The sequence below is a fragment of the Anomaloglossus baeobatrachus genome, chromosome 5, assembly GCF_048569485.1.
Source record: "Anomaloglossus baeobatrachus isolate aAnoBae1 chromosome 5, aAnoBae1.hap1, whole genome shotgun sequence".
NCBI lineage: Eukaryota > Metazoa > Chordata > Amphibia > Anura > Aromobatidae > Anomaloglossus > Anomaloglossus baeobatrachus.
This window is the reverse complement of record NC_134357.1, coordinates 432,269,460-432,292,484: the sequence shown is the minus strand read 5'-3', so window position 1 is coordinate 432,292,484 and position 23,025 is coordinate 432,269,460. Positions and strand designations below refer to the sequence as shown.

Sequence of the window (23,025 nt, the reverse complement as noted above, 5' to 3'; positions counted from 1 at the left end):
ACCATAAAAAACATCCTCTGCCAGAGTCACAGTCTCACTGCTCCTACAGCAGAGCATATCACAGTCTAAAGGGTGCTTTACACGCTGCGACATCGCTAACGATATATCGTGGGGGTCACGTCGTTAGTGACGCACATCCGGCGCCGTTAGCAACATCGCAGCGTGTGACACCAATGAGCGACGATCAACGAGCGCAAAAACGTGAAAAATCGTTGCTCGTTGACACGTAGATCATTTCCTTAATATCGTTGCTGCTGCAGGTACGATGTTGTTCGTCGTTCCTGCGGCAGCACACATCGCTATGTGTGACACCACAGGAACGACGAACATCTCCTTACCTGCGTCCACCGGAAAAGAAGGAAGGAAGGAGGTGGGTGGCATGTTCCGCCCGCTCATCTCCACCCCTCCGCTTCTATTGGACGGCTGCCGTGTGACGTCGCTGTGACGCCGCACAAACCGCCTCCTTAGAAAGGAGGCGGATCGCCGGCCAGAACGACGTCGCAGGGAAGGAAAGTCCGTGTGACGGGTATTAGCGATGTTGTGCGCCACGGGCAGCGAGTTGCCCGTGTCGCACAACCGACTGGGGCGGGTACGCTCGCTAGCGATATCGGTACCGATATCGCAGCATGTAAAGTACCCTTTACTGCTTCTACAATTCAGTCTCACTGCTGCTGTCGCGGGCGGGGAGGAGGGTGTCAGCACACTTCGCTCACCCCTTCTGCTCGGGTCCGGCGGCTGCTGCTCAGTGGTGGCTCGGGCTGTGGGCCGGATCCCGGGGGTTCTCGAGCGGCGCTCCTCGCCCGTGAGTGAAAGGGGGTTGTTGGGTGTGGGAATAGTTTATTGTCCGTGACGCCACCCACGGTTGTGGTGATTTCACCACCGCTGCTCAATATGGGGATCCCGGGGATGATGATACGGAGCAGCCAGGTGTTTTGTTGCCCCTCCGTGGGTAGGGGTTGGTGATCCCGGGGCCCGGTGATGGTGAGGGAGGTGCAGGGCCTGGTGGGCGCAGGGACGCGGGGGGCAGCGCTGTGCCTTGCGGCACTGTGGTACTCACTCAGCCTGAGACGTTGACACAGTTTTACGGTAAACCACACGGCTGGAAAGACGGTTCCCACGGACGGCTGCACTTGCTCTCCCAGTAGGTGACGGTGATGTCCCTTTTCCTTGCACCTTTGTTTCTGTGTTGGTAGCGATGGATTCCCACTGGTAACCCGCTCCCCGGCTTCAAGCTGGACCGGAGGAGCTCTACTCTTTGCCCGCAGGTGCTGGCCCTGAGAAACTGGTGCCTTGGCGGTGGCGGTGTCTCTCCTACTCTGGTTGGGCTGTTGCCTTCAATCGGGACTTGGTTGTTGGGGGATCTACGTCCCCTTCACTGACGGATTTGGCAAATTATGGCGACTCCTAGCCTTGCCGGGGTCCGAGAGGCCTCTGCCCTGGTGCTGACTGTCCTTCGGTACACTGCTCCAGACCGCCGGGCCACTACCCGTCCGCGGTCCTTCCAGGAACTTCCAAACGGTCCCCCTCCAGACAGTCACCGCCGTTGCTGACCTTGCTGACCTGTCCTGCACACAGCTGGACTACTTCAGGCTTTCTTTCTGTCACCACTCTTGCTTTCCTCCTTTACCACTTTACTTCTTTCTACTTTCACTACTTGTTTACTCCTCCACTTAGCTCCTCACTCCTGCTCCTCCCTGAGCTGACTGCCTGGTTTCTCCCGCCTCCAGAGCTGTGAACTCCTCGGTGGGCGGAGCCAACCGCCTGGCCCACCCCCTGGTGTGAATCATCAGCCTCTGGAGGAAGGCAACAAGGATTTTTGGTTAGCTTTGGTGTTCCTGACTGGGATGTAGGGTGTGGTGGTGTGATGACCTGTGTCCCCTGGCTTGCCCAGGGCGACACATTCCCCCTTAGCAAAATGCAGACCGTCCGCGGGCTGTCCGTTCAACACCGGTTTTATTTTTCTGTAAAAGATAACATGGTAAAATAACATATTTACATTTTTAATGAATCTTCCCATAACAGGAGGCACATTTCTTAAACGTTGCAAACGGTTTACGGTTACGGTTTCCGCTCTCTCCCACCCAAGCAACCTGGCCCTGATGCTGCCCCTAAAGCCCAGGCAGCACCCCTTGACCCACAGTCCAGCACAAGTTACCCGAGCGGGATCTGTCCTTCCCCTCCAGAGGGTAGCCACCAGTTCCTTTGGTGGCTGGGCCCCAGCCTGCTCTGCTGAGGGCCCTCCCTCCAACCTGCCTCTCCGGAGGCGGCATTGCGGAAAACGGTAACGGCAAACAACTTATTTACAAGCCACTTAACGTTTGTGGTTGCCCTGCAAGTTCACGGGCTTGTCCATGGAAAGTCCTCCATGCAAAACTTTTCAAACGGTCCCCACAGGGACAACGGTGCCGGCTCCGGCCGGTTGCAAATCACACAGATAATCAGGTGAGGTACTCGGTATCATTTTCATCATTAGCAGAACTTTTTTAAACTTTTCAACTTCAAACAAAATGGTGGTCCCAACGGGGACTGCTGCAGTGGGCATCCACTGCCCTACTCGTACTTTTCTGCTGAGGCGGACCCGTCCTCTGCCACCGGCACATCAAACATGCACTGACATGCCTGCGGTGACAGGGGCACCCGGTACCCATTTCCACTGGCACGCGGGGTATGGACAACCACGGGGTCTCCTACATAGCGGGAACGCTCACTTGCCTCTTCAAACTCAGCAGCAGACCCGGGACTAGGGCCGGAGTCGTCATCTCGTGCTTCTGCGTCAGGCGGGTTGCCGCCAGCTGTCGCAGCCTCCTGGCCTCCAACATCCAGCATTTCAGCCCCTTCGGCGGTAGCACAAAGCAGCAGATTAGGCGAGCTTACATTAAGGCGCCCCATAAGTAACGGCAAGGGTGATGCATAGGCCGAGACTAGGCCGGGCCCCTCAGCCGCAGCGGCCGGTCCTGGTAGGACATAGGGACGTGGGTCACCAGTCGACTCTGCTACATCCATTTCCCCTCCGTACATCGGGGCAGTTGCAAGCAGCTCCTCCACCTCGTTGGTCCACTGCTCCATCATCCGGAAGATCTGATCCTGCTGACGCTGGTGGAATTGCATCACCCGGGCCTTCATCCAGGCCACGGTCTCGGGCTCAGAGTCTGGCACAGTCTCCACTGGGACTTCTGGCACCATGCTGTTAAGGGGCCGCGGTTCTAGCGGTTCCCCCTGGCATACTTCAGGGACATCCCGGTCGTCTGCAGCCGGCTGGTCCGCCGGAGCGGCTGGGCAGGGTATCGCTACCGGTTGGGCGGGTAGCGGGCCTAATGGTGGGGCGGCAGCAGCTATTACGGGTAGCAGGGAGAGAGGTAGGGTGAGCGGGAGCCGGTCGGGCCCCTCAGCTTTAACGGCCGATCCCTCAGGAATACAGGGGCGTGGGTCGCTTACCCGCTCCTCCAATTCCTCTTCTGCCTCGCGTCTCCACATAGCAGCCACCACATCCGCCATGTCGGTCTCCCACTCCTCCAGGAGGAGTTGCATATGGGCCTGCAGACGATTACTCAGCGGGACAGTCCGGTCCCTCAACCACGTCGCCGTGCCAGGCACGGGGGCTTCCTCGTTGTGAGCAGGGTTTTGCATCTTGATAACGAGGTCTTCCAGGAACCCAATATCGCTGCAGAGTCCTGGCGTCACTGCTTTTATAGCTGCAGCTACATGCGTCCAGCCGCCATCGCGTCCCCCTTAGCTCTTTCCGGCCCCTCCTCTCTCGGGGCGGGGTTTCGGCCTTCGCACCTCTGCTACTCGAGAAGACGCTCGAGTGGGAACTTTTCGCGCCAAAGATGGCGGCTTCTGAAGTTTTCCTGCCGGATATCTCCGGCGGTAACAAGGCGCACCTCTACCAAACGGCAGAGCGGTAAGATCCTGTTTGTGACGCCAAGTTGTCGCGGGCGGGGAGGAGGGTGTCAGCACACTTCGCTCACCCCTTCTGCTCGGGTCCGGCGGCTGCTGCTCAGTGGTGGCTCGGGTTGTGGGCCGGATACCGGGGGTTCTCGAGCGGCGCTCCTCGCCCGTGAGTGAAAGGGGGTTGTTGGGTGTGGGAATAGTTTATTGTCCGTGACGCCACCCACGGTTGTGGTGATTTCACCACCGCTGCTCAATATGGGGATCCCGGGGATGATGATACGGAGCAGCCAGGTGTTGTGTTGCCCCTCCGTGGGTAGGGGTTGGTGATCCCAGGGCCCGGTGATGGTGAGGGAGGTGCAGGGCCTGGTGGGCGCAGGGACGCGGGGGGGCAGCGCTGTGCCTTGCGGCACTGTGGTACTCACTCAGCCTGAGACGTTGAGACAGTTTTACGGTAAACCACACGGCTGGAAAGACGGTTCCCACGGACGGCTGCACTTGCTCTCCCAGTAGGTGACGGTGATGTCCCTTTTCCTTGCACCTTTGTTTCTGTGTTGGTAGCGATGGATTCCCACTGGTAACCCGCTCCCCGGCTTCAAGCTGGACCGGAGGAGCTCTACTCTTTGCCCACAGGCGCTGGCCCTGAGAAACTGGTGCCTTGGCGGTGGCGGTGTCTCTCCTACTCTGGTTGGGCTGTTGCCTTCAATCGGGACTTGGTTGTTGGGGGATCTACGTCCCCTTCACTGACGGATTTGGCAAATTATGGCGACTCCTAGCCTTGCCGGGGTCCGAGAGTCCCCTGCCCTGGTGCTGACTGTCCTTCGGTACACTGCTCCAGACCGCCGGGCCACTACCCGTCCGCGGTCCTTCCAGGAACTTCCAAATGGTCCCCCTCCAGACAGTCACCGCCGTTGCTGACCTTGCTGACCTGTCCTGCACACAGCTGGACTACTTCAGGCTTTCTTTCTGTCACCACTCTTGCTTTCCTCCTTTACCACTTTACTTCTTTCTACTTTCACTACTTGTTTACTCCACTTAGCTCCTCACTCCTGCTCCTCCCTGAGCTGACTGCCTGGTTTCTCCCGCCTCCAGAGCTGTGAACTCCTCGGTGGGCAGAGCCAACCGCCTGGACCACCCCCTGGTGTGAATCATCAGCCTCTGGAGGAAGGCAACAAGGATTTTTGGTTAGCTTTGGTGTTCCTGACTGGGATGTAGGTTGTGGTGGTGTGATGACCTGTGTCCCCTGGCTTGCCCAGGGCGACATACTGCTACAGCATTGTTTCCCAGCCTCATTGCTGCTACACCAGAGGATGTCACAGTCTCACTGCTCCTACAGTAGTGTTTAAGTCTCACTGCTCCTACAGCAGAACATTTCACAGTCTCACTGCTCCTACAGCAGAGCGTTTCACAGTCTCACTGCTCCTACAGCAGAGCGTTTCAGTCTCACTGCTGCTACAGCAGAGCGTTTCAGTCTCACTGCTGCTACAGCACAGCGTTTCACAGTCTCACTGCTCCGGCACCAGAACATTTCACAGTTCTCACTGCTCCTAGAGCAGAGCCTTTCCTAGTCTCACTGCTTAGAGCAGAGCCTTTCACAATCTCACTGCTCTCATAATGCATCGTTCCATAGTCTCACTGCTTTTACAGTAAACATAACCAGCAGATGTGAACAGAGCCTAAGGCTGGACATACACATTAGATAGCTGTCAGCTGAACAATATTTTGGCCGTCAGCTACCTCTCCTTACTCCTCCATACAGGATCACTCAGCCCGGCCGAGCACTGCTGATGTTTCTTTGATTTATCTGACAGCAGCTTATCTCTGCACCAAAGGATCAGCTGTTGCAAATTCAACAGGCCGAACCCTTCTCTTCGCCAACATCTGTCTGTTTGGAGGCTCCCATACACACTGGACTGTTGGCCGATCTACCAAAATCATACTATTAGGCTAACTTTCATCATATGTGTTTCTGAGCATTAATGTAATCCAACATGTTAAAAATATAAGTTGGTTGCATATGACATTGGGGGAATAAATGGTCAATTCAAAATTAATTGTCCCTATTGTGTGAAAAAAAATAAAAATAGTACATTAAAAATAATCTGCAAAATGGAACATAGGCCTCATAATAGTCTATAGGTAACTGCCTTTTCATACATGTAGGATCATGAAAGAATCAGCTTCAGAGCTGCACAAGATAAATATATAAGATGTCAAACAAGTTTTCAGGTTATGGTAAGATCAGAAGTTATCACAAGATCTAACCACGTGGTGGATCTTCATACGGGTAATGTGTTATTCAACAATACAGAAAATGTAGCTGATGTAGATATCACTGATGCATGGAAAGTTTTTAACTTTCTCCGAGCCGTGTAAAGAGACTATTCTTGTCAGAGTGATCTTTAAAGGGTCACTTCACTAATGACGTTTTTCCTGTTTTTCTAGATTTGAGGATAAGGTTTTGCGCTGCTTTTGACCAGCATCCAATTCTGTCCTCAGCTGGGCAGCCATCACTGCATCCTTCGCCTAGTATCTTGGGCACCTTTTACACTAACTAGGCCCTGCTACTTCATGACATCGGGAAGCCTCATATGACATCATGGCTTCGCAAGACCTAGTAAGCGCAAAACACATTCAGGATGCCAAGCCAACAGTGCAGGACACAGAGTTGATGGTTGCCCTGGTTTGCCTACCACGGTTGACCAGACTGGATGCAAGATTGGAGCAACGCAAGTCCTTTTTCCTCATCTTTCCTGTGCACGTTTCATGTCGAAAGCATACATTGTGAATAGAAGAATAAAGTGTGAGATCCACTATGGTTAATCATAAAGTCAGAGTACAAAGTTCTCTAAGCATGTTACTGTATTCTAGAAGTCTGCTGTGGAGGACGAAGTCTTGGCCTTTATCTACCTAAGACACCTTCAATAATAAGGGGCAAGCCTACTGATAAGGGAGCTGTAAAGCCGAATGCAGGAAAACTTGTCAGTCTGCACATCTTAGAGAATATTAGCATTTTAATATTGTATAGTGATGACAAAATAATCTTGCCCTGAATTTAAACATTATTAATTAAGTTGCACATAGACAGTGCGTGAAAGGTCCTTGTCAGATGATTACCTACAATGGCATTGATAATATTTCATTTCAGTAGTGGTCTACAGGCTCTGCAGCTGTTATGAAACTACAATTCCCAGCATGCCCTGACAAGACGAGCCTTTATTCTTAGCTTATAGGGGGCTTGTGATTATAATGAAATGTCTATAGGATAACATTATGCCTAAACTTGTTAATTTCTGTAAAGGTCCCTATAATATTTTAGACTAAACCCACCAGGATCAGTCAACCATTGAATGTTTATGGGGGCCTGCCAACTCTCTGCCATCAGATGGTTTCAGGATACGGCCATTGGAATTTTAACAGCGAATCCTTTTGTTCAGCATGGGGTTGAGCCATCGCCAGAGGAGTCCAATAGAGAACACAAGAGTGCTTGGCCGAGCTGAGCATCCTGTGTATGGGAGAGTCATGAGAAATAGCTGTTGGCCGGCTGCTATCTAATATATATGGGGACCATAGTTCCCATTCATCTCAATTGAGATGACCACTTATTTATAGGGGATTCTTGGAAATGGGTTGAACCCCACCAATCAGTGTTTAAAGGTGCAGAAAGCCCTTTACCCTGGCCTAAAAAACAGATTACTATTATCACTTCCAGACAGTAGCAAATACTGGGGAAAATAGTATTTGTTGCTCCATTGAAATGAATGAAAGACTTTGTAATACAAGAAAATCCTCTGTATATTACATTCTGCTTTGGCTCAAACAAGGGGGTCACAAACAAGGGTCTCCCCTCCATGACATCAACAGACAATTGTATTGTAGAGCTACTCATTCTGGTTCTTGCAGACCCTGTGCTGCGCACAGCCACCAGTTCGCATTACAATAGTCTCGCTTTAGGCATTTAGTTGACCTGTCACTCCTGCCAATACCAATTAAGGACCTCGCTCATTGTAAGGGAAAGGTCACTAGGACCTTACTATAATGACATTGCAGAGAAGGCCATACAATCACTAGCATGCTGGTCCAGTCGTGTACATGGTATGCACAGAATTTTGGAATTTTTACAGTTTTAAGTTCAGGAACAGCAATAAAACTTTAAGGGTATAATCACACAGGCTGGAATGGCAGCAGGTTTTCCAACCAGATTTTTTTAATATTTCCAGCAGTATCACCGCACTAGCATTGTGGAACGGACATTAAAAGACAACCTAGCACCTGTCTGGTGCGACCATTTTTATTTTAAAAAAAGTGTGTAACCCTATACACTGGTGATTTTTTTGTATATGTTATTGACAACAGTGTGCAGAACGCTCCCTAATGTCCCACCGAAAGAGCCTAAATTTCTGGCAGAAGTCGGGTCTGATCTCCAGGTTGTGGGATGTTGACATACAGCGGGATCCCACAACCCTCTGTGGTCACTCTCTTACTTTTTATACTAACAATTCAAGGCTGATGTAATGTTTACTAAGCGGTAACCGCTCTAATTGTGTTGCCATTCGGTCAACGGTTAGTAAACGATGCAGCAGCAGTAGGTTGGTGCAAGAAGCGAAATCTCACAACCAGGGTTGCCAGCTTGACTTTTAATTTTCTCTTGACAGCTTACCAAAAAGTCACAGACAATATTTTTTAAGGAGTCAAAAAAAATTGATATATCATTATGATACTAAGTGATACATGTCTACAGAATATAATTATGGTCTCATGATGAAGGCTTCTTAGTTGAAACGTGTAGTCTGTACCCCTGACTGTTTTTTGGGGTTTTGCCAGGCATTGTTTGTCCTTGTGTTTTATGGATAAAAAATAAATATTATATTTTAACTTTGGGATATCCGGTTCCTAGCAGGATTTTTGTATTTTTCATGGATTTTGGTTGCTCTACCTTTTTCCGTGCAAGGATCCCATACTATTCCCAAGGTCTACAAAATCATTGAGCTGACTCTGGATTTATATTTCATAGATCTGTAAATACGGTAGTTATCAGAACTGGACTAATGGTGGAATTGAGATGTCCATGAAGCACAGTCTGAATGCAGCCACAGGTCTCCTGACTCTGAATCCCGAGCAGCCACGGGTCTCCTGACCCTGAATCCGGAGCAACCACAGGTCTCCTGACCCTAAATCCGGAGCAGCCACAGGTCTACTGACCCTGAATCCAGAGCAGCCACAGGTCTACTGTACTGACCCTGAATCCAGAGCAGCCACAGGTCTCCTGACCCTGAATCCGGAGTAGCCGCAGGTCTCCTGACCCTAAATCCGGAGCAGCCACAGGTCTACTGACCCTGAATCCAGAGCAGCCACAGGTCTACTGTACTGACCCTGAATCCAGAGCAGCCACAGGTCTCCTGACCCTGAATCCAGAGCAGCCACAGGTCTACTGACCCTGAATCCAGAGCAGCCACAGGTCTCCTGACCCTGAATCCGGAGCAGCCACAGGTCTCCTTACTCAAAATCAACATCCTCATATGAGACTGCAGAATTTCGGCCCAAAGCCCGGCAGCATCACCGTCCTCAGACCATGTTTCACGGAGCTCACACTTTGGCTTAATAGTGATAATATCAGAAAGTATTTCACAAATTTTTTCATTCACAATCATATTATATTTTTCATAGTCTTTCTTAATTCATACAGTTTGACATGCGTTGTTTTTTTTTAAGTCCATGTTTTTTTTTAAGTCCATTGTTTTACTGTTGAGAAGTTAAGGGGAAAACAATGCCAAGCATAGAGCATACCATATAGTCAACGCAAGAGGCACGCCAAAAAAGGAAGCAACGCACAAACACAACAATAAATGCTTTCATAATTCCCTATAGGCATCCAGCTGATTTTTGGCTACAGAATATTGTTTTCCAGATAGGAAAAAATTCTGCAAAAAAACTGCAGAAAAATACCGTGTGAAGGCCGCCTTATCCTATCTGTACGTGCTCTATTATAATGTCAGATCATGCTGCTTTACTTTATTGCAATGTCACAAAGCCGCTGAAATAATCAATCCATCAAACGCTCTCGTATGGCACTGATCACCGGATTGCCTGAAATACTCTATGCGTTACAACTTGTAGCTCACCAGCTGTGGAGACACTACTATAGCTGTAGAGCTATTGGGACATGATAAGAGATGTCATTTGACCAGAACTGGAGAACCACAAGTTGGACACCACTGGAGGTATAACCAAACCCAATGGACTGGGTGCTCCACATACACAGGGGCATTCATGTACTCACCACTACCAGCAGCAGGATAAGCAGCGGATACAGAGTCTTCATTTTAACGTTTCTCCCTGTAAAGAAGTCAGATATGTTTCTTGTAGCCTGCAGTTGTGATCACTGTGAGTTCCTGAACGCCCAGAACTCCTTATTGAGACCAGTCCAACCAGATTCTGCACCCTCCTGTCCCACCCCTGTAATTCCCTCTGCCCAAGTTCTGCAGAATCCCCCTCAGACAAGCAGCACAAGCTGTGGCTTAACCTGATCCTCAGTGACAATCAGACATGACACACCTTCCCTGTGGTATGAGGACAGCTCCCATGCTTTATAATGGCCCTTTAACTCCTTCCTGCCTTGCCAAAACTTGTTACGCAGGTCGACTTCTTTTGTTACTTTTCAAAACTTGCTCCGAATTTGCTTAGTGGATGGGAACGCGCTAATTACTGGAGTTTCAAGAGAAACTGTGAAATCAGCTCTTTACAATGATGTCCGCCTAAAAAGTCAGGAGAATAGGCAATTGATTGAACAGCAATTGTTTAATGGGGTTGTCCAGGATTAGGAAAACAATTTCCTTCTACAATCAGCCCACAACTGTCTAATGGAGGGAAGCTGCAATTCCAGACACAACCTCTGGATAATGGTGGAGCTGGTCTTGGAAAGTACTCAACATTATATCTAATGATGAGCAAGCACTACCATGCTTGGGTTCTTGATACACATAACGAGCAGTCTGATGCTCGGAGGGGCTCGACTCATTTGCTAAGTATAATGAAAGTCAATGGGGAACTCAAGCATTTTTCCAGATCTTCCCATTGTTTCCCATTGACTTCCATTATAATCTGTCCACGAGTCGCTCACATCCGACTGTCATTACGAGCACCATATCATTAATTATAGCCTTTATAAACAATACGGTCACAGCTATCGCAGCATCAGCAGCTATCACAGTTAATAAATTACAAATAAATTAGATGGTTAAGCTTTCATTGTCGGGACCTTCATGATCACTAAGACAGGGGACAGAGGCCTCTTTCTTGTCACTACCTCTGAATCGCAATGGATGGGTACTATGTATACTCAACCATCTCTGCTCTTAAATTCCCCCTCATTGTAGTAATGCAGGGTCCCTGTGGAAGAAGGGTATATAGGTCCTTTGCAATCCAATGATGCATCTGAGACAGAAGTTGCTTGCCCTTTTGCAGTCAGAAGTGGGCCTCCTTGGCTCTTGGGCCTTTGTGCAGCTGCACAGGTTGCATTAATAGTATGTCCGCCCTACGATGGGTTGCCTTGTCTTTGGAGTACACTCTGGTTTGGCTTAATATTCTAAATCATGAACAATAATGGGCCAAACCTTGACTTTTAAAGTAGGTATCTCCTACAGGGGGCACTAGAAAGTTATGGAGTTAACCATCATTTCATCAAACTTCTTCTCTTGAATGTCCAAGGTGTAAAGAAAAGAATGAATGAGGCAGGGGGGAAGGTCGAGGGATTTTTGAGACTGTTTCTAAACTTTATCCCATTGAAAATGTCTCCCAGCTTGAAAAAGTTAATATAACATTGAACAACACATTGCATTTGACTGCACAACAATTATGTCACTAAAAATCTTTGGCTTTATCCGTATGATTTTACAATAGATGAAATCTATGAGATACACTATTAAGGCCGCGGAATTTCCGGCCGCGTTAGCGATGTCGTTGCGTTTGACATCTATGAGCGATTCTGAATCGTCGCAAAAACGTGCAAAATCGCTAATCGGTGACATGCCCCCCTATTCCCAATTATCATTGCTGCTGCAGGTACGATGTTGTTCATCGTTCCTGCGGCAGCACACATCGCTACGTGTGACACAGCAGGAACGAGGAACCTCACCGTACCTGCGGCCCCCCGCAATGAGGAAGGAAGGAGGTGGGCAGGATGTTCGGCCCGCTCAACTCTGCCCCTCCGCTTTGATTGGTTGGCCGCTTAGTGACGTTGCTGTGACGCTAAACGAACCGCCCCGCTTAGAAAGGAGGCGGTTCGCCGGTCATAGCGACGTCGCTAGTCAGGTAAGTAGTGTGACGGGTTTGCGCGATTTTATGCGCCACGGGCAGCGATTTGCCCGTGACGTACAAATGATGGGGACGGGTACGCACGTTAGCGATCTCGCTACCAAGATCGCAGCATATAAAGCAGCCTTTAGTCTCTATTAGGTGACTATTATCGTTGTTTAGTATTAGCTTTCTGCTACCTAGTATTAAACTAAACTACAATCCATTTAGTGGTTTCCATTAACTATATACACTGTGTGCAGAATTATTAGGCAAATGAGTATTTTGATCACATGATAATTTTTATACATGTTGTCCTACTCCAAGCTGTATAGGCTTGACAGCCAACTACCAATTAAGTAAATCAGGTGATGTGCATCTCTGTAATGAGGAGGGGTGTGGTGTTATGACATCAACACCCTAAATAAGGTGTGCTTAATTATTAGGCAACTTCCTTTCCTTTGGCAAAATGGGTCAGAAGAGAGATTTGATGGGCTCTGAAAAGTCCAAAATTGTGAGATGTCTTGCAGTGGGATGCAGCAGTCTTGAAATTGCCAAACTTTTGAAGCGTTATCCCCGAACAATCAAGCCTTTCATGGCAAATAGCCAACAAGGTCACAAGAAGCGTGTTGGGCAAAAAAGGCGTAAAATAACTGCCCATGAATTGAGGAAAATCCAGCGTGAAGCTGCCAAGATGCCATTTGCCACCAGTTTGGCCATATTTCAGAGCTGCAACGTTACTGGAGTATCAAAAAGCACAAGGTGTGCCATACTAAGGGACATGGCCAAGGTAAGGAAGGTTAAAAATGACCACCTTTGAACAAAAAACATAAGATAAAAGGCTTTTTGGACTGATGAAATGAGAGTGACTCTTGATGGGCTAGATGGATGGGCCAGAGGCTGGATCAGTAAAGGGCAGAGAGCTCCACTCTGACTCAGACACCAGCAAGGTTGAAGTTGGCTACTCGTATGGGCTGGTATCATCAAAGATGAACTTGTGGGACCTTTTCGGGTTGAGGATGGAAAGTAGCTCAACTCCCAGACCTACTGCCAGTTTTTGGCAGACAACTTCTTAAAGCAGTGGTACAGGAAGAAGTCGGTATCGTTTAAGAAAAGCATGATTTTCAGGCAGGACAATGCTCCATCACATGCATCCAACTACTCCACAGCGTGGCTGGCCAGTAAAGGTCTAAAAGATGAAAAAATAATGACATGGCCCCCTTGTTCACCTGATCTGAACCCCATAGAGAACATGTGGTCGCTCATAAAATGTAAGATCTACTGGGAGGGAAAACAGTACACTTCTCGGAACAGTGTCTGGGAGGCTGTGGTGGCTGCTGCAGGCAATGTTGATCGTAAACAGATCCAGCAACTGACAGAATCTATGGATGGTAGGCTGTTGAGTGTCATCATAAAGAAAGGTGGCTATATTGGTCACTAATTTTTGGGGTTTTATTTTGCATGTCAGAAATGTTTACTTCTAAATTTTGTGCAGTTATATTGATTTACCTGATGAAAATAAACAAGTGAGATGGGAATATATTAGGTTTTCATTAAGTTGCCTAATAATTCTGCACAGTAATAGTTACCTGCACAAACAGATATCCTCCTAAGATAGCCACATCTAAAAAAAAAACACTCCAACTTCCAAAAATATTAAGCTTTGATATTTATGAGTCTTTTGGGTTGATTGAGAACATAGTTGTTGATCAATAATGAAAAAAATCCTCTAAAATACAACTTGCCTAATAATTCTGCACACAGTGTATATATATATATATATATATATATATATATATTGCTTATCACTATATAATATATATGCTAATTGTTGAATAATTGTTGTATGTTCTACAACAGGTTTTCCAACCAGATTTTTTTAATATTTCCAGCAGTATCACCGCACTAGCATTGTGGAACGGACATTAAAAGACAACCTAGCACCTGTCTGGTGCGACCATTTTTATTTTAAAAAAAGTGTGTAACCCTATACACTGGTGATTTTTTTGTATATGTTATTGACAACAGTGTGCAGAACGCTCCCTAATGTCCCACCGAAAGAGCCTAAATTTCTGGCAGAAGTCGGGTCTGATCTCCAGGTTGTGGGATGTTGACATAGAGCGGGATCCCACAACCCTCTGTGGTCACTCTCTTACTTTTTATACTAACAATTCAAGGCTGATGTAATGTTTACTAAGCGGTAACCGCTCTAATTGTGTTGCCATTCGGTCAACGGTTAGTAAACGATGCAGCAGCAGTAGGTTGGTGCAAGAAGCGAAATCTCACAACCAGGGTTGCCAGCTTGACTTTTAATTTTCTCTTGACAGCTTACCAAAAAGTCACAGACAATATTTTTTAAGGAGTCAAAAAAAATTGATATATCATTATGATACTAAGTGATACATGTCTACAGAATATAATTATGGTCTCATGATGAAGGCTTCTTAGTTGAAACGTGTAGTCTGTACCCCTGACTGTTTTTTGGGGTTTTGCCAGGCATTGTTTGTCCTTGTGTTTTATGGATAAAAAATAAATATTATATTTTAACTTTGGGATATCCGGTTCCTAGCAGGATTTTTTTATTTTTCATGGATTTTGGTTGCTCTACCTTTTTCCGTGCAAGGATCCCATACTATTTCCAAGGTCTACAAAATCATTGAGCTGACTTTATATTTCATAGATCTGTAAATACGGTAGTTATCAGAACTGGACTAATGGTGGAATTGAGATGTCCATGAAGCACAGTCTGAATGCAGCCACAGGTCTCCTGACTCTGAATCCCGAGCAGCCACGGGTCTCCTGACCCTGAATCCGGAGCAACCACAGGTCTCCTGACCCTAAATCCGGAGCAGCCACAGGTCTACTGACCCTGAATCCAGAGCAGCCACAGGTCTACTGTACTGACCCTGAATCCAGAGCAGCCACAGGTCTCCTGACCCTGAATCCGGAGTAGCCGCAGGTCTCCTGACCCTAAATCCGGAGCAGCCACAGGTCTACTGACCCTGAATCCAGAGCAGCCACAGGTCTACTGTACTGACCCTGAATCCAGAGCAGCCACAGGTCTCCTGACCCTGAATCCAGAGCAGCCACAGGTCTACTGACCCTGAATCCAGAGCAGCCACAGGTCTCCTGACCCTGAATCCGGAGCAGCCACAGGTCTCCTTACTCGAAATCAACATCCTCATATGAGACTGCAGAATTTCGGCCCAAAGCCCGGCAGCATCACCGTCCTCAGACCATGTTTCACGGAGCTCACACTTTGGCTTAATAGTGATAATATCAGAAAGTATTTCACAAATTTTTTCATTCACAATCATATTATATTTTTCATAGTCTTTCTTAATTCATACAGTTTGACATGCGTTGTTTTTTTTTAAGTCCATGTTTTTTTTTAAGTCCATTGTTTTACTGTTGAGAAGTTAAGGGGAAAACAATGCCAAGCATAGAGCATACCATATAGTCAACGCAAGAGGCACGCCAAAAAAGGAAGCAACGCACAAACACAACAATAAATGCTTTCATAATTCCCTATAGGCATCCAGCTGATTTTTGGCTACAGAATTTTGTTTTCCAGATAGGAAAAAATTCTGCAAAAAAACTGCAGAAAAATACCGTGTGAAGGCCGCCTTATCCTATCTGTACGTGCTCTATTATAATGTCAGATCATGCTGCTTTACTTTATTGCAATGTCACAAAGCCGCTGAAATAATCAATCCATCAAACGCTCTCGTATGGCACTGATCACCGGATTGCCTGAAATACTCTATGCGTTACAACTTGTAGCTCACCAGCTGTGGAGACACTACTATAGCTGTAGAGCTATTGGGACATGATAAGAGATGTCATTTGACCAGAACTGGAGAACCACAAGTTGGACACCACTGGAGGTATAACCAAACCCAATGGACTGGGTGCTCCACATACACAGGGGCATTCATGTACTCACCACTACCAGCAGCAGGATAAGCAGCGGATACAGAGTCTTCATTTTAACGTTTCTCCCTGTAAAGAAGTCAGATATGTTTCTTGTAGCCTGCAGTTGTGATCACTGTGAGTTCCTGAACGCCCAGAACTCCTTATTGAGACCAGTCCAACCAGATTCTGCACCCTCCTGTCCCACCCCTGTAATTCCCTCTGCCCAAGTTCTGCAGAATCCCCCTCAGACAAGCAGCACAAGCTGTGGCTTAACCTGATCCTCAGTGACAATCAGACATGACACACCTTCCCTGTGGTATGAGGACAGCTCCCATGCTTTATAATGGCCCTTTAACTCCTTCCTGCCTTGCCAAAACTTGTTACGCAGGTCGACTTCTTTTGTTACTTTTCAAAACTTGCTCCGAATTTGCTTAGTGGATGGGAACGCGCTAATTACTGGAGTTTCAAGAGAAACTGTGAAATCAGCTCTTTACAATGATGTCCGCCTAAAAAGTCAGGAGAATAGGCAATTGATTGAACAGCAATTGTTTAATGGGGTTGTCCAGGATTAGGAAAACAATTTCCTTCTACAATCAGCCCACAACTGTCTAATGGAGGGAAGCTGCAATTCCAGACACAACCTCTGGATAATGGTGGAGCTGGTCTTGGAAAGTACTCAACATTATATCTAATGATGAGCAAGCACTACCATGCTTGGGTTCTTGATACACATAACGAGCAGTCTGATGCTCGGAGGGGCTCGACTCATTTGCTAAGTATAATGAAAGTCAATGGGGAACTCAAGCATTTTTCCAGATCTTCCCATTGTTTCCCATTGACTTCCATTATAATCTGTCCACGAGTCGCTCACATCCGACTGTCATTACGAGCACCATATCATTAATTATAGCCTTTATAAACAATACGGTCACAGCTATCGCAGCATCAGCAGCTATCACAGTTAATAAATTACAAATAAATTAGATGGTTAAGCTTTCATTGTCGGGACCTTCATGATCACTAAGACAGGGGACAGAGGCCTCTTTCTTGTCACTACCTCTGAATCGCAATGGATGGGTACTATGTATACTCAACCATCTCTGCTCTTAAATTCCCCCTCATTGTAGTAATGCAGGGTCCCTGTGGAAGAAGGGTATATAGGTCCTTTGCAATCCAATGATGCATCTGAGACAGAAGTTGCTTGCCCTTTTGCAGTCAGAAGTGGGCCTCCTTGGCTCTTGGGCCTTTGTGCAGCTGCACAGGTTGCATTAATAGTATGTCCGCCCTACGATGGGTTGCCTTGTCTTTGGAGTACACTCTGGTTTGGCTTAATATTCTAAATCATGAACAATAATGGGCCAAACCTTGACTTTTAAAGTAGGTATCTCCTACAGGGGGCACTAGAAAGTTATGGAGTTAACCATCATTTCATCAAACTTCTTCTCTTGAATGTCCAAGGTGTAAAGAAAAGAATGAATGAGGCAGGGGGGAAGGTCGAGGGATTTTTGAGACTGTTTCTAAACTTTATCCCATTGAAAATGTCTCCCAGCTTGAAAAAGTTAATATAACATTGAACAACACATTGCATTTGACTGCACAACAATTATGTCACTAAAAATCTTTGGCTTTATCCGTATGATTTTACAATAGATGAAATCTATGAGATACACTATTAAGGCCGCGGAATTTCCGGCCGCGTTAGCGATGTCGTTGCGTTTGACATCTATGAGCGATTCTGAATCGTCGCAAAAACGTGCAAAATCGCTAATCGGTGACATGCCCCCCTATTCCCAATTATCATTGCTGCTGCAGGTACGATGTTGTTCATCGTTCCTGCGGCAGCACACATCGCTACGTGTGACACAGCAGGAACGAGGAACCTCACCGTACCTGCGGCCCCCCGCAATGAGGAAGGAAGGAGGTGGGCAGGATGTTCGGCCCGCTCAACTCTGCCCCTCCGCTTTGATTGGTTGGCCGCTTAGTGACGTTGCTGTGACGCTAAACGAACCGCCCCGCTTAGAAAGGAGGCGGTTCGCCGGTCATAGCGACGTCGCTAGTCAGGTAAGTAGTGTGACGGGTTTGCGCGATTTTATGCGCCACGGGCAGCGATTTGCCCGTGACGTACAAATGATGGGGACGGGTACGCACGTTAGCGATCTCGCTACCAAGATCGCAGCATATAAAGCAGCCTTTAGTCTCTATTAGGTGACTATTATCGTTGTTTAGTATTAGCTTTCTGCTACCTAGTATTAAACTAAACTACAATCCATTTAGTGGTTTCCATTAACTATATACACTGTGTGCAGAATTATTAGGCAAATGAGTATTTTGATCACATGATAATTTTTATACATGTTGTCCTACTCCAAGCTGTATAGGCTTGACAGCCAACTACCAATTAAGTAAATCAGGTGATGTGCATCTCTGTAATGAGGAGGGGTGTGGTGTTATGACATCAACACCCTAAATAAGGTGTGCTTAATTATTAGGCAACTTCCTTTCCTTTGGCAAAATGGGTCAGAAGAGAGATTTGATGGGCTCTGAAAAGTCCAAAATTGTGAGATGTCTTGCAGTGGGATGCAGCAGTCTTGAAATTGCCAAACTTTTGAAGCGTTATCCCCGAACAATCAAGCCTTTCATGGCAAATAGCCAACAAGGTCACAAGAAGCGTGTTGGGCAAAAAAGGCGTAAAATAACTGCCCATGAATTGAGGAAAATCCAGCGTGAAGCTGCCAAGATGCCATTTGCCACCAGTTTGGCCATATTTCAGAGCTGCAACGTTACTGGAGTATCAAAAAGCACAAGGTGTGCCATACTAAGGGACATGGCCAAGGTAAGGAAGGTTAAAAATGACCACCTTTGAACAAAAAACATAAGATAAAAGGCTTTTTGGACTGATGAAATGAGAGTGACTCTTGATGGGCTAGATGGATGGGCCAGAGGCTGGATCAGTAAAGGGCAGAGAGCTCCACTCTGACTCAGACACCAGCAAGGTTGAAGTTGGCTACTCGTATGGGCTGGTATCATCAAAGATGAACTTGTGGGACCTTTTCGGGTTGAGGATGGAAAGTAGCTCAACTCCCAGACCTACTGCCAGTTTTTGGCAGACAACTTCTTAAAGCAGTGGTACAGGAAGAAGTCGGTATCGTTTAAGAAAAGCATGATTTTCAGGCAGGACAATGCTCCATCACATGCATCCAACTACTCCACAGCGTGGCTGGCCAGTAAAGGTCTAAAAGATGAAAAAATAATGACATGGCCCCCTTGTTCACCTGATCTGAACCCCATAGAGAACATGTGGTCGCTCATAAAATGTAAGATCTACTGGGAGGGAAAACAGTACACTTCTCGGAACAGTGTCTGGGAGGCTGTGGTGGCTGCTGCAGGCAATGTTGATCGTAAACAGATCCAGCAACTGACAGAATCTATGGATGGTAGGCTGTTGAGTGTCATCATAAAGAAAGGTGGCTATATTGGTCACTAATTTTTGGGGTTTTATTTTGCATGTCAGAAATGTTTACTTCTAAATTTTGTGCAGTTATATTGATTTACCTGATGAAAATAAACAAGTGAGATGGGAATATATTAGGTTTTCATTAAGTTGCCTAATAATTCTGCACAGTAATAGTTACCTGCACAAACAGATATCCTCCTAAGATAGCCACATCTAAAAAAAAAACACTCCAACTTCCAAAAATATTAAGCTTTGATATTTATGAGTCTTTTGGGTTGATTGAGAACATAGTTGTTGATCAATAATGAAAAAAATCCTCTAAAATACAACTTGCCTAATAATTCTGCACACAGTGTATATATATATATATATATATATATATATATATATATTGCTTATCACTATATAATATATATGCTAATTGTTGAATAATTGTTGTATGTTCTACAAAAGAATATAACGACAGTATAACTAGTCATGTTATGAAATCCTTGAAAATATATTAGCTGTAATTACCCACCTGGATTGGGAGTCCCCCAGTTCTCAGACCTCTTGCTTAATTTTTAATCCTGTTTTGTATTTTGTAATTTTATTACATAACAATAAAATATTGTTTAATTAATTGAGTAATCTTGCATCTTTCATTTTACCCCTTAATGGATATGAGGTGTCTAAATAGATGAAATCTATGCACACTTTTCATCCAAGTTCAACAAAGTTGAGAAACCTTCATAGTGTTCTCTCATTCCAATGGTATAAGAAAGGCAGGGGGAGAATGAAAGGGTCAAACCTGCTTCCTTGACCTTTGGTTTAACAGTATGACTTGTGTTATTGCTGCTGTAGTACTTTATGCCTATGTCACCGAAAGACAGTACAGCTGAGCAAAAACTGCACCCAGCGGCGGTGCATTGTATCGGCCTGTCGCTATCTCACTCTGCAGCGAGTAGTCCCCCTCCAGCTGTAAAAAGAGGTATCGTAACTATGTTTACAAGCAGTCGTTACTGTATAGAGAAAGTCGCATTAGTCGGCCTGCGAGCAAAGATTGTTATATAACCTGACAACTAGGTATGTTGTATAAATTAGACATCTTTTGGAAAATGACTTGTTGCTAAACGCTGCCATGACTTTCTGAGTATTGATTCTCTTCCACCAATAACACAGAGGAAAGTGGTCGTCTGGTCCTGTGCTGATGTCAATAATAATCTTCAGCATAGTCTACATTAATAGCACAACTGGAGAATTAGAAAGAAGCCCACTGCCACGTCACTGAGTGGGACCCTAACTTATATGACGCCTCACACAATGCATGATGACCACCACCGCAGCGAGAGTGCACCAGCGGTGGCCTGGTGCCTCACAACACCCATGCTACAAGGCAGAGCTACATGACGCCAGGCCACACAAAAAAACCACTACAACACTACAGACCCAGAACTCTGTTCAGGAATTTAAGTTTTTATCGACATTAGATCAAAGTATGATTTTTCGATGTGCGGCTCATGTCTAATTCTCCACTTGTGCTATTTTGCATTCTATCCCCCTCTGTTTTTTTACTTGAACCAGCACTCCTCCCATTTGGCACAGGCGTTTTTAATTAGCAGGAGACTGCAAGGAGGGGTTCTGCCTTTTTTGCTCTCAGTTGACATACTGGGAGCTTGTGGAAGGTGAGTGGCTAGCTCCTTTCACATGATATTAGTGCTGTGTGGCAGCCATTGTTGTGGTGGTTTTCTGCCAGTGGGACGGTGTGGCCTGGAGTCATGAGGACTCTGCCTTGCAGCATGGGTGAGGCACCGGGTCACCTGCCCTGCTGGTGCTCTGTCACTGCAGCAGTGGTCGGCACGCAGCGCCACATTGTTTAAGGCTTCACATAAGTTAGGGACCCACTCAGAGGTTCACCATGACATGGCAGTGGGCTTCATACAATCTGATCAGAATGTTAAACCAAGAACCTCATGTTCAGGTATTTAAATTTTTGCCTAGAGGCATTAGATCAAAGTATGATTTTTGGATGTGCGGTTTATGTCTAATTCTCCAGTTGTGCTAGTCTACATAAATGAAGCTAGTCCATTTGGTAAGGTGACTCCCCAGCGGCTGGGGCTGACATAGCGTTGGTGCAACCTGTGCAGCCGCACGAGGGCCCAAGGGGTAAGGGGTCAACCACCACCTCCAAAAGAGTAAGCAGCTTCTGTCACAGACATATTATTGGACTACAAAGGTCCATATATTGTTCTTGCACAGAGACCATCATCTGTCTGCATCTGTTCCTGGCCAGAGTTATAATATAATGCGATGCTATGACTGCAATGTTTTCCTATTCAAGGGGTTGTCCACTACTTGGACAAGCTCTTCTTGTTCCCCATGTTTGCCCCCATTAAAATAAAAAAGCTTTTAATAAACTCTTGTGTTGCTGCTGTTCCAGCGGTGCAGGCACTCCCTCTTCCACCACTCATGACTATCTCCCTCCCATTTGCCACATACAATCTTAATTCTCCCTGCAGCCCATTATGTAAAGTTTCTGTAATGGGTGTAAAAATTTGAGCAATGACTGATACTCACCTATAACCCATCATTTAATAATACTTAAGGCTACAGTCATTTTTCACCACCTAAATAAATGCTTACATTCTCTTTGATTTTTTTTTTTTTTGCACATTCTTAAACCATGAGATTTACAGGAAATAGATATGGGTGGACCCAGACTGTAAAAGTCCGGATCCGCGCGGTTTCAAACTTTCCCAGGTGCCAGGCCGGGCCCGGGATTACGGGTGTTTGATCCGGATCCGGCACTCGAGAATTCAAAAAAAAAAATAAATGAAAAATGAAGAAAATAGGAATGAAGAGAGCACTTCATACCTACCAAGGCTCCATCACAGCTGTACACTGCTCCCGCGCGGCTGTACGTTGCTCCTGCGGCCTCCCTGGGCCGCACATCATTGCTCATCCATATGCACTCTGCACTGCTTTCCCCGCCTATCGGCCGGCCTGGCCTCTGTGATTGGTTGCAATCAGATGTGCCCCCAGCCTGTGTGACCGCGTCTGACTGCAATCAGTCATCGCTCATCGCAGCTCATTCATTCTCTCCGTGGAGCACACAGCGAGCCGTCATGCTCTATGGCCACTCGCTGTGACAGAGATGTAGCAGAGCTGGAATCGTCATGGGACCTCGTGTGGCTTACGTTTGACCTGCAGGGGTGTGCAAAGTGGTGCAAAGGGTGGTTTTTCAATTTTATTCCAAATAAAAAAATTTTTCGGTGTCTGTGTTTATTTACTTTCATTTACAGATTAGTGATGGGGTGTCATAGATGCTGCCATTACTAATCCAGGACTTAGTGGCTGCTGTGAGCTGCCATTAACTCCTCATTACAACAATTTCCACTGCACCAGGGCAATCGGGAAGAGCGGGGTAAAGTGCCGGGATTGTCACATCTAATGGATGCGACAATTACGGGCGTCTGGAGGCTGATATTTTTAGGTTG

General features: G+C 46.5%; 1 protein-coding gene across 1 annotated transcript in view; it reads right to left on the bottom strand.

Annotated features, from left to right (window-relative positions):
• The window catches only part of CDH26 (cadherin 26), a 144,102-nt gene extending 133,667 nt beyond the window's left edge, over window positions 1–10,435 (bottom strand). The window contains exon 1 of the mRNA XM_075350387.1: window positions 10,169–10,435. Within this exon, the coding sequence (XP_075206502.1) occupies window positions 10,169–10,210 (42 nt within the window). The 5' untranslated portion in view covers window positions 10,211–10,435. The remainder of the gene's footprint in view (window positions 1–10,168) is intronic.
• Between the last annotated feature and the right edge of the window lie 12,590 nt (window positions 10,436–23,025).